The sequence below is a fragment of the Phlebotomus argentipes genome, unplaced genomic scaffold (genome assembly GCF_947086385.1).
Source record: "Phlebotomus argentipes unplaced genomic scaffold, Phlebotomus argentipes genome assembly scaffold_18, whole genome shotgun sequence".
NCBI classification, from domain to species: Eukaryota; Metazoa; Arthropoda; class Insecta; order Diptera; family Psychodidae; genus Phlebotomus; species Phlebotomus argentipes.
Window position 1 is genome coordinate 15,397,412 of NW_026776177.1, and position 14,976 is coordinate 15,412,387.

The 14,976-nt window shown below is 42.7% G+C and overlaps 4 protein-coding genes across 4 annotated transcripts; 1 reads left to right on the forward strand and 3 right to left on the reverse strand.

The window, feature by feature from the left end:
* Positions 1-1,395: 1,395 nt before the first annotated feature.
* LOC132261061 (WW domain-containing adapter protein with coiled-coil homolog) lies at positions 1,396-5,574 on the reverse strand. The gene is made up of 9 exons (XM_059759585.1): positions 5,409-5,574; positions 5,166-5,202; positions 4,578-4,698; positions 4,360-4,506; positions 2,631-3,747; positions 2,335-2,564; positions 2,107-2,264; positions 1,906-2,033; positions 1,396-1,839 (listed from the first exon to the last, which is right to left on the reverse strand). The coding sequence occupies exons 1-9, from the start codon at positions 5,444-5,446 to the stop codon at positions 1,761-1,763; spliced, it is 2,055 nt and encodes a 684-aa protein (XP_059615568.1). The 5' UTR covers positions 5,447-5,574; the 3' UTR covers positions 1,396-1,760.
* A 344-nt stretch (positions 5,575-5,918) lies between these two features.
* Positions 5,919-7,943, forward strand: LOC132259016 (adenosylhomocysteinase). The gene is made up of 3 exons (XM_059756548.1): positions 5,919-6,095; positions 6,171-6,361; positions 6,795-7,943. Exons 1-3 carry the CDS (start codon positions 6,071-6,073, stop codon positions 7,875-7,877), a joined length of 1,299 nt encoding a protein of 432 aa, XP_059612531.1. The 5' UTR covers positions 5,919-6,070; the 3' UTR covers positions 7,878-7,943.
* A 406-nt stretch (positions 7,944-8,349) lies between these two features.
* On the reverse strand, positions 8,350-11,493 carry LOC132259018 (protein obstructor-E). The gene is made up of 3 exons (XM_059756550.1): positions 11,258-11,493; positions 9,464-9,673; positions 8,350-9,401 (listed from the first exon to the last, which is right to left on the reverse strand). The coding sequence occupies exons 1-3, from the start codon at positions 11,301-11,303 to the stop codon at positions 8,998-9,000; spliced, it is 660 nt and encodes a 219-aa protein (XP_059612533.1). The 5' UTR covers positions 11,304-11,493; the 3' UTR covers positions 8,350-8,997.
* Positions 11,494-11,731: 238 nt separating this feature from the next.
* LOC132259017 (protein obstructor-E) lies at positions 11,732-14,357 on the reverse strand. The gene is made up of 4 exons (XM_059756549.1): positions 14,154-14,357; positions 12,511-12,708; positions 12,245-12,448; positions 11,732-12,184 (listed from the first exon to the last, which is right to left on the reverse strand). Exons 1-4 carry the CDS (start codon positions 14,206-14,208, stop codon positions 11,931-11,933), a joined length of 711 nt encoding a protein of 236 aa, XP_059612532.1. The 5' UTR covers positions 14,209-14,357; the 3' UTR covers positions 11,732-11,930.
* Between the last annotated feature and the right edge of the window lie 619 nt (positions 14,358-14,976).

Below are 14,976 nucleotides of genomic sequence, written 5' to 3' on the forward strand. Positions count from 1 at the left end.
ATGCAAAATTTTACATACACATCCAGATATTGAGGGCGAAATAGTGTTTACAGACAATAACACTGGGCGAATGCGCAAACCAAAAAAAACTTTTCGTTAATTTGAGCTTTAAAAAAAGAAATAAATAGCAGATTTTCTTGTTGTTTTTCGGTATCTTATGTTATCTGAAATACTTTATTACATTTTTTTTTCTTCATAAACACATTTTTGCCTATAATTTTTGATTCATTGAAATATCCTTTCTTCTTTCTCTTTTTTTTATTTCACCTATATTTTCTCGTCAGTTAAGGTTATTATTTAGTTTTTTTTCTATACGTTCTATTACAAATTGTGTTTTCACTTTTGTGTGTTTCATGATTAAAAAAAATAAAAATGAACGTCAATAAGAAAAATAATTTAATCACTAATTTATATATAAAAAAGTTGTCTATATAGAATTACACAATAAATAATAGTTATTTTTTTATTATAAAAAGAATCTTTCACGCCACCGACATTATTTTATCCTCTACTTTTATCAGAAGTGCCTTCTCATCGTTATTCTTTATCAGCTCATCTCACTTTAAGATTGTGTTTTATCGTTATTAAACTCTCGATTAGTCTGAAAAAATTTACCTTCACATCATATTTTATTTCTTTTCTTCTTTGACTTCTCTAACGAAGAAATAAATATATTGGAAATTTTTTTTTTATCATTTTGCCTACAGCCATTACCATCTATTTTACTTTGTTATTATATGTTTTTTTCATTAATATTTTTAAAATGATTTTTTTTTGGATAAAATACGAGAACAGCATATTTTTCTTTTATATTTTTACTCATTCTCTAAAAGTTGAGGAAATATCTGCAGTTTTAGTTTTTACCTTTACTTTGGATTAACCAAATAGATAGTAAAAAAAAACAGACGATTTAAAAAGACCATTGAAAAAAAAGATAACACCTAGACATTATTTTGTTCCTTTGCCTTTTTCACTATTGTTTATTTCTTATGTGTAGTTTTTGTATGTTTGTTTTCTTCTTTACTTTAACAGTTGTGTTCTGTGAAAAATATTAAAAGTTTGTAGATACATATTTTTGTTATATATTCATTAAATATTCTTTTACACATTATAAAAAGAAAGAAGAAACGTACACAAAAGAATCACTAATATTTTGCTATATATTCTGCTTCAATTTATATCATTGTTATTTTTTTCAGTAATTGTAAATTGGTATTATTTTGCATGATTTCGGGATATTCTTCACTATTTTTAAATATTCTTTTTCATCATCATCTCTGTAAAAAATTCAGTGCTTTTGTAATTGCATTTTTAATAATAGTAGACTTTTTTTCATTTTAATTAATATAATTCTTACTTTATTTACGATCATCTAAATTTTTTTCTCCTTTTTCAATTTTTATATATATATATATACTTTATATCATATTTATTTCCCCACCGATTTCTATATAGCCCACCTATGATGTTCTCTCATCTTTCTTTCATCTCTTGTTGTCCTAGAAGTAAAATCCTATTTACTCTTCGGGAGGGAAGAGTGTCTTGCAGTTCTTTAAAAAAAATTCTCATATATTGTTCTGCCTCAGTTTTTCCTTTTTTTCTCTCTTTTTGAACATGTGAAGAAATTTATGGACATAATGTGCCTTTGTCACACTGTTAAAATGTTGTTAAATGATGTCTTATCCAATAATTTTTTACAAATTATTAGTATTCTTGCTGTTTTTCTTCCAAAATTTTATTCTTTATATAAATTAATGAGGCTAAAGATCGTCAGACATAAACGAATTCTGTGATTTTAATTCCTCTAATCGTCGAATTTGTTGTCGTAAATACATTATTCTGGGAAATAATTAAATCAAACCTGTTAGAATGTACTTTAAATGAGAAATAAAAGGTCATACTTACTTTTGTTCATGCAGTGTTGATTGTATTTCTGTGATTCTAACTATACTTCGGGCAATTTTCAAGTCAGCAGATATCTTCGTGCACTGCAGATCACCCAAAATGTGAGTCTCTTCCGAACACTTTTGTCCCTGAAATTCATCACAGTGAAAGTTTCCAAATGCCCAAATTGTTATTGCTGCTATTGAAATTCCGCATTCTCACCTGTTTCTCCAGTAAATCTGCTGGCCAATTTGTCACGTGTTGTATTAGATCTGCCCGTGAGTAATTTGCAAGACTTGGTGTTAAGCTAGGCCCTAGTGATCTCGACACCTGCGATGTCACTCCTTGGAGGCTACTCAGTGTAGCTGATGTCCCATCCACTGCAAAAGCAGAGCGAAATTGTTTACAAAACAAGATCTCATGTACAACATTTGGGCGTCTTTCCCTTACATTTCTTGTGCTCAGAATTGAGAACATCCATCTCTTGTGTCGGCGTTGGCGGTCCATCGCCGAGAACTAAACTATTTCCGCTCGTATCAATCTTCACGGATCCCCCTGATCCGCTCTGGGACCCTTGGGTCATTGCACTGCTGAAAACACTCCCGGATGTGGTGTGGTTGAGAAGGGACATTGTGTGCAAGTGTGGGAGGTTGTAGAGTGGAGAATTCAGGACGTGATCCCTGCAAAGCCAAGCACAGGAGCATTAGCGTTGCATTAGTACGCAGTCTTCTCAAGTTTCCACTCACCTGATGCTGTTAGAATTGCTGCCATCTCCCGCGATGGAGACGTGCTGATGCTGTTGCTGTCGCGAGGACATCATGAGGGCATTGTTGATGGTCTGCAGCGCCTTCTGTGGGTTGAGCTCCGTCTGGTCCAGTGTCTTGTTGCCCGTGATCTGCGACAGGATCTTGGGCAGATTCGCGAGCGACACTGGCGGTGGTCCCGGCGTGTTGGAGTTCATCACAATATCACCCGTGACCGATGTCTGGGACTGCGTGACGCTGGTGGCGAGGGTCAGGCACAGCCCGGCTGAGGAAGCGGTCAGCGTCGACGAGGACGGCGAAGAGACCGGCATGGAGCTGAGGTGGTGATGATCAGCGCCCTTCATCTTCATGCCCGCCGCCGTGGCACTGGTCGCTGTGGCCGTGCCGGCAAGCGTGGCTGACGATGGGATCGTGAAATGCTGCTGCTGCATGTGCGAGTTGGTGGGCGTCACCGGCGGATGAGACGCGAGCCTCGGTAGCGCACTGCTCCCGTCGCTGTTGTGATGATGATGCTGCTGCTGCGACTGCTGCGTCGTGGGTGTGCTGGAGTGTGAGTAGTTGCCCTCCGAGGTGGGTGTGGAGTCGCCCGGACTGATGTCCATGTCCTGGCTGTCGTCGTGACGCCGCCGATGGCCGTCAGTATCGTGGGTCCAGCGCATCCTGCCGCTGCTGCTGCGCGAACTGGAATGTTTGCCGTACGACGACCGCGAGAAGCGGTCATCGCGCTCACTCCGCTCCTTGTCCCGATAGTCACTGCTCCGCGACGGCGGATGCTGCTGCTCCTTCAGCGAGCCGCCCCTCTCGCGCTCCACCCACTCGCGCGGCTTCTCCCACTGAGACACCTCTGTCTTGCAGTTGTAGTAATACTTCTTGCCCGATGACGACGTGTGTTCGCTCCAGTCTCCCACGCGCGTTATCCTCTCGCGATCGCGCTCCCTGTCGCGATCCCTGTCCCGCTCCCGGTCATTCGAGCCCGAGCGCTTCTCGCTCACGCACACCTTCGATGAGCGCCGCGACTGATCAATTCGATCGTGATTTGTTCGATGCTCAGAATCACGATCACGGCGATCCCGCTTGTCCTTCGGTGATCGCAAGCAATCTGCAATTTTAAACATCATACATGCTATTGTTTTTCTCCTCAACACACCACAAACTATCTTTACACAGAAGCACAGACTCTGTGCGAATAGTTTCATTGCTAAAGAGATAAATTCTCAATGAAATGAATTATTCAAGCACTGCAAGATCGGGAGAAAATGGGATTTTAGTGAGTCAGTGATAAGAACACAGAGCAGATAAATTGCCTAGACTTGCATGCGTTCTTGAAACTCAATAGAATACTTCACTTTCAAAGTATCTTGATTAAGAACCGACTGAACTGTAATTGATGCTTGGTTCAAGAACCTTTTCCTCTCTGCGAAACCTGCCCATCTGGTCACTCGTTTCAGATCTTGAAGCAATTACTCTCTTTTCATGGAAATCACTTAAATGTCTTCTCAGTAATTGATAATCTCTGCTCTTTTCATTAGACAAAGCCAGTGAATTTCGCGAAACGGTTTCTCACTCTGTGAGACTCGTGAAAATCGTGAATTTGAATCTAAGCCGAGGAAGAGTGCTTCAAGATTGTATCTCAATTGAGCGTAATTGAATGGATGGAAGAGTGAAAGAAGGCAGACCAATTGCCTGCAAATTCATCAAGTCTGTGGCTTACCTATATATTTATCCTTTTTGTAGGAGTCCCGATCGCGTTCCTTGTCTCTCATTCTCATTACAAAACTTGTGCATCTATCTGAGTCGCGATAGCGATTCTCACGGGGCGGAGAATCCAGTTCCGGGGATGCAAATCTGTAGTTGTTGCCTGAAAAAAGCGACTTGATTGGAGTGTGTTCTCTTTGCGGTGTATTTGGCGGACAAAAACGGGAGAATTACCATTGTTTAGGGAGCTGTTACCGCTTCCGGCTCCTCCGGATGTCGGAGAAGAGTCCCTGTCGCGTAAATAACTGCTGGATCTGCTAGCCTCTCTCTCATAGTCTCTCTTATACTTTGAGTTCTGCAAGGAAAGACAAGAAAAGCGCGTTATTTCATGGGCCGGATGACTTTTCGTTGGGAAATCGCTTGTGTTTGGCTTCCGTTCCGGGAAGAGACTTCATGAAAAGTTGATGTGGTGGCGCTTGCAACATCTTTTCTAGGTTGTGTCCCAGTCAACCCACTTCAGAGCGCTTTTCCCGCGGAAAACCCCACGGAGACACCCACAGATCCCTCAATCAACTCCACGGGGTGCTTTTCTGGGAAGTCAAAGCTATTTTCTCAGCAAATTAGGTGTCAAACATGGAGAAATATTGAATTTCACCTGAAGTTTGACAGGTGAGATTTCTTTGCAGAAATTGATCTAGAAAAAGGCAAAATCCCCTGAGAAACCCAGTATCACGCTCTAGGGGGGCCCCCGGGGAAGAGAAATAGGGCAAAATATACAAGTTTATATAATTAAATAGGCGGAAAAAGTGTTGATTTATTTACCTGGTAGGGATGAGGATGGGGATGTTTATCGAAATACCTGAAAAACAGAAAAATCACTATTACTTGATGAGAAAAATATACCGGGGGGCCTGCAAAGAGTCTAAATGGGGGCAAAAGTTACATTTTCCTGCAAGATTGGGTGGAAAAGGTAAAATAATTCCTGTAGGAGGTGAAAAAATGCCATGGCAAATTTGGGGTGAAATTTGAGGGGAAAGCACGTAAATAATGAAAGATGTATATTACCCATCGCTACGTTGAAGTTTTCTAGCATGCATTACCATTAATGCAAGACTCTGAGGACATGTATTTCGACGCCTTTTTCTTAAATTAAAGTCATGAGAAAAACACAAATGGGCAATTTTTTGGAAAGCTCACGAAGCGACATCTACTTCTGCGCACTGAATGACGAAACTGCACCAAATTTGGGTGTTTTTCGTCCGCCATGTTGGATGCTGTGAGTTCGGCGGGGTGATTCTAGTAGTTTTTTCGGCGTTTCGGTGTGCAGAATGAGGGGAGGGGCCGGTGTGAAAGTTTCAAAGATGCACAGAGGAAATATGCATATTTCGCTACGGTTGTGCCTTGACCCAGTGTGTGTCATTCGAAAAACGTAAAATTTAGGTGATTTGTAAAAAATATGCCCTGAAAGCTACGTTCGTATGCGTGTTTTTACGGATTAGCATGAAAATTTCAAGTTCAGTATTTTTCAGGGGAATATTGTGGGTATAGCTCTCTGGCGGGATTATATGGAAATTCTATGTCTCCACTTGATGGCGCTGAGATCGAGTTGTCTCTCTTTTTTTGGGTATCTTCCAAGCACGTTTAGAGCGTCCAGAAGCCGCTGAAATTCCCCACGATTTAGTAGTTCTTATTCCCTGACAGCAGTAGCATCTCAACACAGAACAAACATGGCTAAGGTACCCTTCAAAGTTGGTAAGTGAGGCGATTAGCGAAGGGAGTTTTCCCGGCGCCACTAACATTGAGGTTACTTTGTGTCTTCCTGTTTAGCGGACATGTCCCTGGCGGATTTTGGCCGGAAGGAGATCATTATGGCGGAGAACGAGATGCCAGGCCTCATGGCGTGCCGCGCCAAGTATGGACCACAGAAGATCCTGAAGGGCGCCAGGATTGCCGGGTGTCTGCACATGACCATCCAGACGGCGGTCCTCATTGAGACTCTCGTGGAGCTGGGAGCTGAGGTAATGATTTCCCGTTGAATCACGTGATGCACAGAGACAGTGGCTATTTCTGGGCGTGATATGGGGCAGTAACGCGTCATGACTCTGACCCCCTGAGATTTCGCGGGGGTCATCTTATCTCTAATACTCTCCATTTGTGCTTATTCATTGTGATGCTGCGCGGAAATCGTTCCTGTCTCTGAATAGATTTTATGGGCAATGAAACGTGCACAGTTTGCGACCTGAAAGTAGAGATAATGAGATACCGGAATAAGAAACTAGAACGCCTGATAGGGTTATCATTCTTCTATTGTAGATGTATTGTTATAATGAGATTTTACTCGTAAATTTCGCATTTTTCCCCTGATTAATGAAGACCAATTAAAATTATATTATAAAGCTGGGAAAAAAGTAGAGTTTCACCTTGAATAAACGATTTGTTTGGCTTTTTCAGGTTCAATGGTCGAGCTGTAACATTTACAGCACTCAAGACCACGCTGCTGCTGCGATCGCGGCTTCCGGAGTGCCTGTGTATGCTTGGAAGGGGGAGACGGAGGAGGAGTACTTGTGGTGCATCGAGCAGACGCTGGTGTTCAAAGATGGTCAGCCACTGAACATGATTCTGGACGATGGCGGTGACTTGACGAATCTCGTGCACGAGAAGTTCCCGCAGTTCCTCAAGGGAATCAGTGGGATCAGCGAAGAGACCACCACGGGTGTCCATAATCTGTACAAGATGCTCCAGGAGGGGAAACTCGCCGTGCCGGCGATCAATGTGAATGACTCGGTGACCAAGAGCAAGTTTGACAACCTCTATGGGTGTCGTGAGTCGCTGATTGATGGCATTAAACGTGCCACGGACGTGATGATCGCCGGGAAGGTGTGCGTGGTGGCTGGATACGGAGATGTGGGCAAGGGATGCGCCCAGGCCCTGAGAGGCTTCGGCGGCAGGGTGCTAATCACCGAAATAGATCCCATCAATGCTCTCCAGGCCGCCATGGAGGGCTACGAAGTGACAACGATGGAAGAGGCCAGCACAAAGGCCACAATCTACGTCACAGCGACGGGATGCCATGGTATCATCGAGGAGCGCCACTTCATGAACATGAAGGATGACTCAATTGTATGCAACATTGGCCACTTCGACTGTGAGATCGATGTGAGTTGGCTGGACAAGAATGCCGTGGAGAAGGTGAGCATCAAGCCTCAGGTTGATCGCTACACGCTGTCGAACGGGAATCACGTGATTGTCCTGGCCGCTGGGCGACTGGTGAATCTGGGCTGTGCCATGGGACATCCGAGCTTCGTCATGTCCAACTCCTTTACGAATCAAGTGCTGGCGCAGATCGAGCTGTGGACGAAGAAGGATCAGTACAAGGTGGGAGTGGTCATGCTGCCCAAGAAGCTGGATGAGGAAGTGGCGGCGCTGCATTTGGACAAACTGGGTGTGAAGCTGACGAAGCTGAGCGAGAAACAGGCAAAGTACCTGAACGTGCCGCAGGAGGGACCCTACAAGCCTGACCACTACAGATATTGAGGAGGGTAAGCAGAGAAAGGTTACATATTACATATTGGAAAATAAAGGATGGATAAAATGATAAAATATGTGAAAAGCCAAGGTATTTTGGAGTTTTACAAGATTCATATAAGAGTGAATCACAGGGAGTGCGTTGCAAATGGTGAAAAGACACGTAATTGACTATGTTTTCGCCGCTTTGCGGTTAATTTAATAATGATAAGGTCAAAGTTCCTCTAGGAATCGCTAAAAAACCATCCCTAAATGTCGCATATTTTGCAATTCATCATGCCATGTGCGTGATAAGCAGTGCGGATGAGAATAAATTATTCCACACAATCTTATTGACAAATCAGCGCGCTTTTTGCGCCTTCCGACTCTCGCTAAACAGTGGTTTTCTTGGAAGGGAAGTCCATCCAACTGCGCCGAACCTTCACCTGTGTGTGGTGAAATGTACGCAAATGAGGTAATTAGCAATGAAATACACTTTGGATTATGTTTAGCTCAATCGTATAATTTTAATGAAGAAAAATACAATATTTCTCTCTTGAGTACACTTTTTTTTCTATGTGATTGGGATTGATTTAGCAATCATTTTCTGGAGAAATCACACCTCCTACAGAGTCCAGCAAGAATATTTGAAACGCTTCAATGAACGTGATTAAATGCATCTTGTATGTACGGAATTATCAGACACTTAATTATGAGTATTTTTTCTCACTCTTGCCCTATTATGCATGCTCGAGGGTGGTATAAGAGGAAAGATGTTCGTGTGAGTTGGAAGAGGAAAAAAGAGGTGTGTTTGTAAAAGAAAACGAGAAGTTGTGTGTATTTTCACTGTATGAGGAAAAGTGGCGGCAAAACGGGAGCAATGAATTGGTGATATTGCAATAGTTTATTGGACTCTCGGCGGCGCACTTTCGTGCCGGGGCGTCCGAAAAAGCTGGCTTCTCCGCTTCTACAGGGAAAAGTAACATTGTGGCGAATTGCGAAGAAAATAGTGTTGTGTTATGTACATGAAAGTTCACTTTTACGTGAAATGGTAACGAATTTCCCTTTCTCTGACGTTTTGGTGTCTTTCTTCTAATCTTGAGTATTTTTCTTTCCTCTTTGAAGGCAAGAATTGGTGGCGGGAAGCTGTCTAGGGAACGCATGGGATGTCCTCCTCGCATGTGAGGGTGTTCTTGTCGAAGACCTTGTCCTCGCCGCACGTGATGAGACGCGGATGGCCCTCGACGCAGGTGATGAGCCGGTGGCAGTCTCCGGCCACGGGGAATCGTGGGAAAGGCCAGAATCGGGCAGCGGCACTATGGGATGGCACGTGAGCGGGACAGACGAAGCCCACAACGGCGGTTGGGTCGCACTTCTCCAGCAGCTGATCTGGCCAGTTGCATCCGTGGATGCGATCGTCATACACCAGCCCGTCGTCGCATGGCTTCAGGTGAGGCTCTCCGTGAGCGCACTTGACATACGTCGTGGAGCATTGATCCGTATCCGGATAGATGCCGAAGCGATACTCACAGCCGGGAGACGAGAGTGGCGTGGCTGCAATTAACATAACATTTTCAGGAATTCCTTGCCACATCATGTCAAATGGCTAGACTCACGGTCGTGTTTGCGGACGCCACAGTCGACGGCCCAGTTGTAGTTGCAGTGATTGTACACGTGACCCTTGCCATCGAACAGCAGCCCGTTCTCACAAGTCTCCAGCGTTAGGGTGCCGTTGGTGCAGAGGAAGAACTGGTCGCAGTGCTCAGGATGGGCGTAAGCCTGTTCTCCGAAGGGCTCAGGACACGTTGTTGGGGCGCCATAAGTGCCTGGGAAGCAAATCGTGAAGTTGATGTGAGTAAAGGTTAAGACTGGCAAGTTCATGAGCTTTTACTTGATGATTGATTCCACGCTTTGTTAACAATAATATCATGAAGGTAAAAGTATCAAATTTCACAATGATTTACTTTATCGTTTCACAGTCTATTGGTGGCAATATTTTCGTGTTGAATTTCATATGGAAAAGTTGATATAAAAGAATGTTGTAATTGAATTTATATTGCTTTACGCTCTAGAATTATCAGACTTACAAAAGAGCTCTCTTTTGGTATGATTTTTGCATATCTGCCACATTTCTTTCGCACGCTTTCATTGAAATTCATTATCACTCTCACTCAGTTTCGACTGATTGATTAATGATCAGTAGAGAATTTCCTGAATTATTTATGCACGCAATATAGAGGATGAGGACGCGATAGCATCGCATCCACCTTTCCCCTACTTCAGGTATTTGACCTTTAAGTATTGTTTCAAAAGACTTTCAATTCTAAATAAATTCCAAGTTACGGCATGTGAAGTGAACTGGAGCAAATGGAAAAAGTGCAATACGCGATTATGCAATTGATAATTGCAGCAAAAGAGCGAGAGAGAGAGACCAAATGTTAAGTGTAAAAATCTGGAGACACTGAGATGCAATTTCGCAGCACAATTTTTCATCGTCCCATCATCTTCTTTGACACTGCAGGCGAGCATAAGTAACTTTCTTCTCCAAACACTTTCAGTTTGCCATTGCATTGCTGTGGGTAATTTTAGAGCCATACTGAGTTTGGCGATTTTCTGATATGCTTTTCATGAGATTGCGCGCTTTGATTTAGAGTGAGTTTTCGAGTGGCGGCCCGGAACATGTTCTGATCAAACGAGTTTTTATCAGTTTGTCTTGACAAAGCGCCAATTAACTTTTAAAAATAGTCATAATATATGCAGAGTGAGAATTGTTTGAATAATTCAAAGATAGGAAAATCTCTTGCTGAGGTGTTGAGAGCGCTGAGAGTGCAAAAATGCGAGAACAATGTGTGTTTCTATTGACTTTTGCATTGTCAAACGAACGATAGATAATATTGATCTCCAGTGGAGGATTTTTTTTTCTTGCTCTCTTGATGCTCAAGATCTCGAAATGTATGATTTTATGCTTTTCTATTTACACTGTTTTGCATGGGAGTTTCAGTGAAAAGACAAACAATTCAATTCGGTGGATAAGACGCGAGATTTCTCTTGTTTCCTCAAGTGATAAAAGATATGCATTGTGGCCTCGCGTGAAAAAGAGTTGGAATAGACGAAGAAATCACATTTTCGGTGGTAAGGAGAGGCACAAAAAATAGGATGGTGAACGGTTTTTGGCGACGAGGTGAACTGCCTTCACCTCTTGTTAAACGTGATTTGAATACAGTCAGCTCACACTAATTTCTTCGTGTGGGCACCACCATTCTGGTGGATTGTGATGGAAATTGGGATGCTTAGAGGGGAAATAATAATGATTGCAGAGGTGTTGCATAATGATCAAGAAGAAATTGAATAAATTGTCGAGGAAGTCATGTAAGATACGTGCAATTATGTTGCAAAAAAAACACACTCACCTAAAACACTAAAAGCAACCACTAAAAGGACTGTTAAGTAATTCATTCTTTTTTTTTTCTTCACCACACGATCGCGTTTCAAGTATGTGTTTCACGAGGATGATTGGCGAGCGCTTGAGGAGTGAGTTGAAAAGATCAATTTGTCCCGAAGTGCGTTGAGATCAGCGATCTGATCCGTGGCTGGCCGTCGACTGACTGTGGCTGAGGTGGATTTGTGAGCCAAGTATAGAGTCACCAGGTGATGGCGGGAGCTTTATGGAGGCACGTAGTTTGGGTGGTAAAGTATAATTCATTTTGGAGAGTGGAGAAAATCGTGCGCTTTTTGGGGGGAGCGCGTTTTTTGTGCCGCCCATGCGGTTAACCGATTCGTTGGTGAGCTTCCTCATCGTCTTTCAAAACGGGGCTATTCACCAGTGCTGAAAAGCTCACAAAAACTGTGTGGACGTTGCAAATGAAGAGTGCTTGAGATTCTCTTTTAGTACATGATTTATTTGAATTGATAGAATATGGACAAATTTCTGAAATCCCTTTATAAACACATTAATTGTATTTACAGTCTGTCTTGAATTGTGATTTGTGGCAGGATTGGTTGAGAGCTCAATTCTAAAGTATTCTTTGAATCCTCCTCAAGGGCAGAAGATAGACTAATACTCCAATCACGCTCTATCTCATTCTAGTTCTTCTTCTCGTCCGATGCGGCGTACCAATCTTCGCATCCTGGCACATTTTCGGGGGCGTCGCAGCGTTGAGTCTCATCGTTGTAGACCTCACCGACTTGACAGCCAAGATCACGAGGCTCAATGCCGTTGAGGCACACGTAGAACCGCTGGCAGTCTGTGGGATGAGGATACTTGGGATGAGCCACAGTCTGGCCGGTGGAGTCGACTGCGGGCTCTTTGGGGCAGGTGAATCCATCCTTGAGTTCCTCTGCGAAGGTAAGAAAATGCGTGAGATTCTGATGAAGATAGTGAATTGTCATGAACTCACTGCTCTTGTCTTGGCATCCCTGACGCTGAGCGGTGTTTGGCCAGACACAAGTGCCTGTGTACTCGTCAAAGTGCAGTCCAGCCGTGCACGTGATCTCTGTGTAATCTCCCTCTATGCAGTTGTAGAAGATATTGCAGATGGTGGCGTCAGGATGGGCGAAGAATCCATTCCTCCTGGGACAGATGTGAGTTCCCTTTGGTGGTTCTGCAAAAGGACACATCAAATCATTACTCCTTTGCAGTTGAGGCGATTGCGATCGATCTTACGAAGTTCTGTCCTGTCTCCGCAGTCAACATTGAAGGGCTGATCACATTTGTTGATTTTCCTGATGGTTGGGTCAAAGACCAGACCATCGGGGCAGAGTTTCGCTACAGCTGCACCGTCTACGCATTCATAGTATTTGTCACACTGAACGGAATCCTCATACTGGCCGTCTTTTGGGGGGCATTTGAAATTCTGAGCACCTGCGGAGAATGCAAAAAAAAGAATGTTCTGTGACTCACATGACAACGATTGGCGACAGTTAATTGGCTGATTTGTGGCGATATAGAATAGATTGTGCGCAGACTATTTGAAATATGTTCTGTGCATTGATCAATTTACTAGTGCCCTGCGTGAAGAATGATCAGGTGTGAGAGGAATGATCAAATGCCATGAGCCATGGAAATCAAGTTGTGTGTGCGAATGTTGAGAATTTATTAATATATTCAGTGTGTGTGACTTGACGACAACTTTCTAAAACGCTTTGTGCCTCTGTATTTCTCTCTCTTTAGGCTCGCGTCTCTTTCCCGAGAAGTGCACGGGCGAAAATGCTCTTGGCAATCAGGAAAATCGAATCCCCGAATCGAGAGAAATGGACATTTCTCGATCATCAACTTCGGCCGCCCCGCCAGATCGATGTGGAGTAATGAGAGGCAAGTAAAAAATGAGAGTTAATAGGGAGCGATTAGATGCAATTACCTGACGTTGTGTGGCTGTGTATTTTGCGTATGAGCGCGAAGGAGAGAAAGAGGCTTTGGCATGGTGAGTGTTAGCAACCTCTCAATGAAAGCAAAAGCCATGGCAGAAAGTGAAAATTCATAATGAGAAAAAATGATGTTGTTCGCATTATACATGCCCCAAAGCGACAAATTCAGACAGAATTCAATGACACTGAATGCGGCGTTTCATAATCAACTGGTCGTATATATTGATTGTGCTTGGGAAAAAAGAGTGTCTCTTTCAACAATGGACACTTTGAGGTAAAAAGACAAGTAAAAGAAAATGTCGAACATGGGAGGAAAACGAGTTGGTATTGAGTTGAAGACAAAAAAAAGAGGGAGATTAAATATTGGAGTGAGAGAGTAATGTATTTATTTTTGGGAAAGAAGAAAATGCCTTTTAAAATTCCTTGGGAGCCACACATCCGTTTAAAAAGTCCAATGTGTCTGACCAGTAATTTTCTTATACAACAAACCAGTTTATTTGAACTTTCAGCAATTTTAACGAGGCATTTTATATAATTTTCTGTGTGAGCATTTTATTATTTCACGGCAGATCACTAATAGATCGCCCTGTCTCTCTCTCGTGTGGGCCGAAATTGGTTATCTTGCAATTTATTGACTCTCCAATGCCCATCCTTTCGACTCCCAATTGCACTTTTGAAACTTTCTTAATGGATATTGCATGAGATTTTTAATGAACTTGCACACCATTTCATATTGGGCGGGCTTTAATGAATATTTTCGGCACAGATTTTATCATGTGGGTGCGTGATGAAAAATTTATAGATTGTTATTTGCGAAAAGGGGTGTGAATGGGTTTTTAATGAGTTGAATTCCGCGATCACGGTCCTCATGAGTGGAGAGTGTGCATTAAATTTAGTAGAGCGAATTTATGAATAATTTTTATTGGCAAAATAACAACTCACTGGCTTCTGAAGCGATCAATGCAGTTATAGCGAGAACGACAGTAAATTTGTTCATAATTAACAAATTAATATGTTTTTTTTCACTCTTAACAATTATAAAACCGTCAATAACTTATGGGTCGGAGAGTTTGGCGACGAGGAGAGATCTCCGTCCAAAGTGATGCAGAAATTTAGCGGTGTTTGCTTGTAAAAGAGACCACGTTCTGACCAAAGACTTGACTTACACTGAACTAACTGCTGATGCCGTGCGCGATCCTCTTTTCTTTTGACGACCTCCCTACTCTTCTTTGGAGTCTCTCGCACTCACTCAAACAATATTGATGCGATGTGGCCAGAGGTAGGCAGTAATGAGAGGGAACTGGAAAAGTGTTGGAGAGAAGCCAGTGTACCACGTCTTGCAAATTAAACAATGTAATCTTTCTCCCGACAGTTCAATCTTTTCATGCCGCGCTTTTTTTTTCTTCTCTCACACATAGTGATCTCTCCCTGATGCAAAGTGTTTTCCATTGAGCAAATTCATGCACGCCCGTTTTGGGTGTTTCACACAAAAATCACCACTTTTTACTTCTTGCAATGCTTCAATACAATTTTATTGTCATGTCTCTTTCATCGCTGGTGCTCAAGCTAAAACGATTTTGGTGGTGGTGAAGAGAAAAACACGTTCCAATTGGAGACTTTTTTCCATATTCAAAAGACAATCCAAGGTTTTTGCCAATGGAAAGAGGAAAAGTTCACGGTGAAGTTGTTCTTGTGAAATGGGATTCTTAATCGTAAATTCAAAACCACTCTAGGAAAATGTCCCGAAAAGGAAGAAACTGCAAAA

What these genes read in the sequence shown, in the direction of transcription:
- LOC132259016 (XM_059756548.1), top strand. Translation starts at nt 6,071, where the DNA reads ATGGCTAAGGTACCCTTCAAAGTTG. An exon ending in TAAGGTACCCTTCAAAGTTG is followed by an intron (nt 6,096 to 6,170) that starts GTAAGTGAGGCG and finishes CTTCCTGTTTAG; the next exon opens with CGGACATGTCCCTGGCGGAT. An exon ending in TCGTGGAGCTGGGAGCTGAG is followed by an intron (nt 6,362 to 6,794) that starts GTAATGATTTCC and finishes TGGCTTTTTCAG; the next exon opens with GTTCAATGGTCGAGCTGTAA.
- LOC132259017 (XM_059756549.1), bottom strand. Translation starts at nt 14,208, where the DNA reads ATGAACAAATTTACTGTCGTTCTCGCTATAACTGCATTGATCGCTTCA. An exon ending in ATTGATCGCTTCAGAAGCCA is followed by an intron (nt 12,709 to 14,153) that starts GTGAGTTGTTAT and finishes CATTCTCCGCAG; the next exon opens with GTGCTCAGAATTTCAAATGC. An exon ending in CGGAGACAGGACAGAACTTC is followed by an intron (nt 12,449 to 12,510) that starts GTAAGATCGATC and finishes GTCCTTTTGCAG; the next exon opens with AACCACCAAAGGGAACTCAC.
- LOC132261061 (XM_059759585.1), bottom strand. Translation starts at nt 5,446, where the DNA reads ATGGTAATGCATGCTAGAAAACTTCAACGTAGCGATGG. An exon ending in AAACTTCAACGTAGCGATGG is followed by an intron (nt 5,203 to 5,408) that starts GTAATATACATC and finishes TCTGTTTTTCAG; the next exon opens with GTATTTCGATAAACATCCCC. An exon ending in CAGATTTACTGGAGAAACAG is followed by an intron (nt 2,034 to 2,106) that starts GTGAGAATGCGG and finishes GATGAATTTCAG; the next exon opens with GGACAAAAGTGTTCGGAAGA.
- LOC132259018 (XM_059756550.1), bottom strand. Translation starts at nt 11,303, where the DNA reads ATGAATTACTTAACAGTCCTTTTAGTGGTTGCTTTTAGTGTTTTAG. An exon ending in GGTTGCTTTTAGTGTTTTAG is followed by an intron (nt 9,674 to 11,257) that starts GTGAGTGTGTTT and finishes TTTGCTTCCCAG; the next exon opens with GCACTTATGGCGCCCCAACA. An exon ending in TGGCGTCCGCAAACACGACC is followed by an intron (nt 9,402 to 9,463) that starts GTGAGTCTAGCC and finishes TGTTAATTGCAG; the next exon opens with CCACGCCACTCTCGTCTCCC.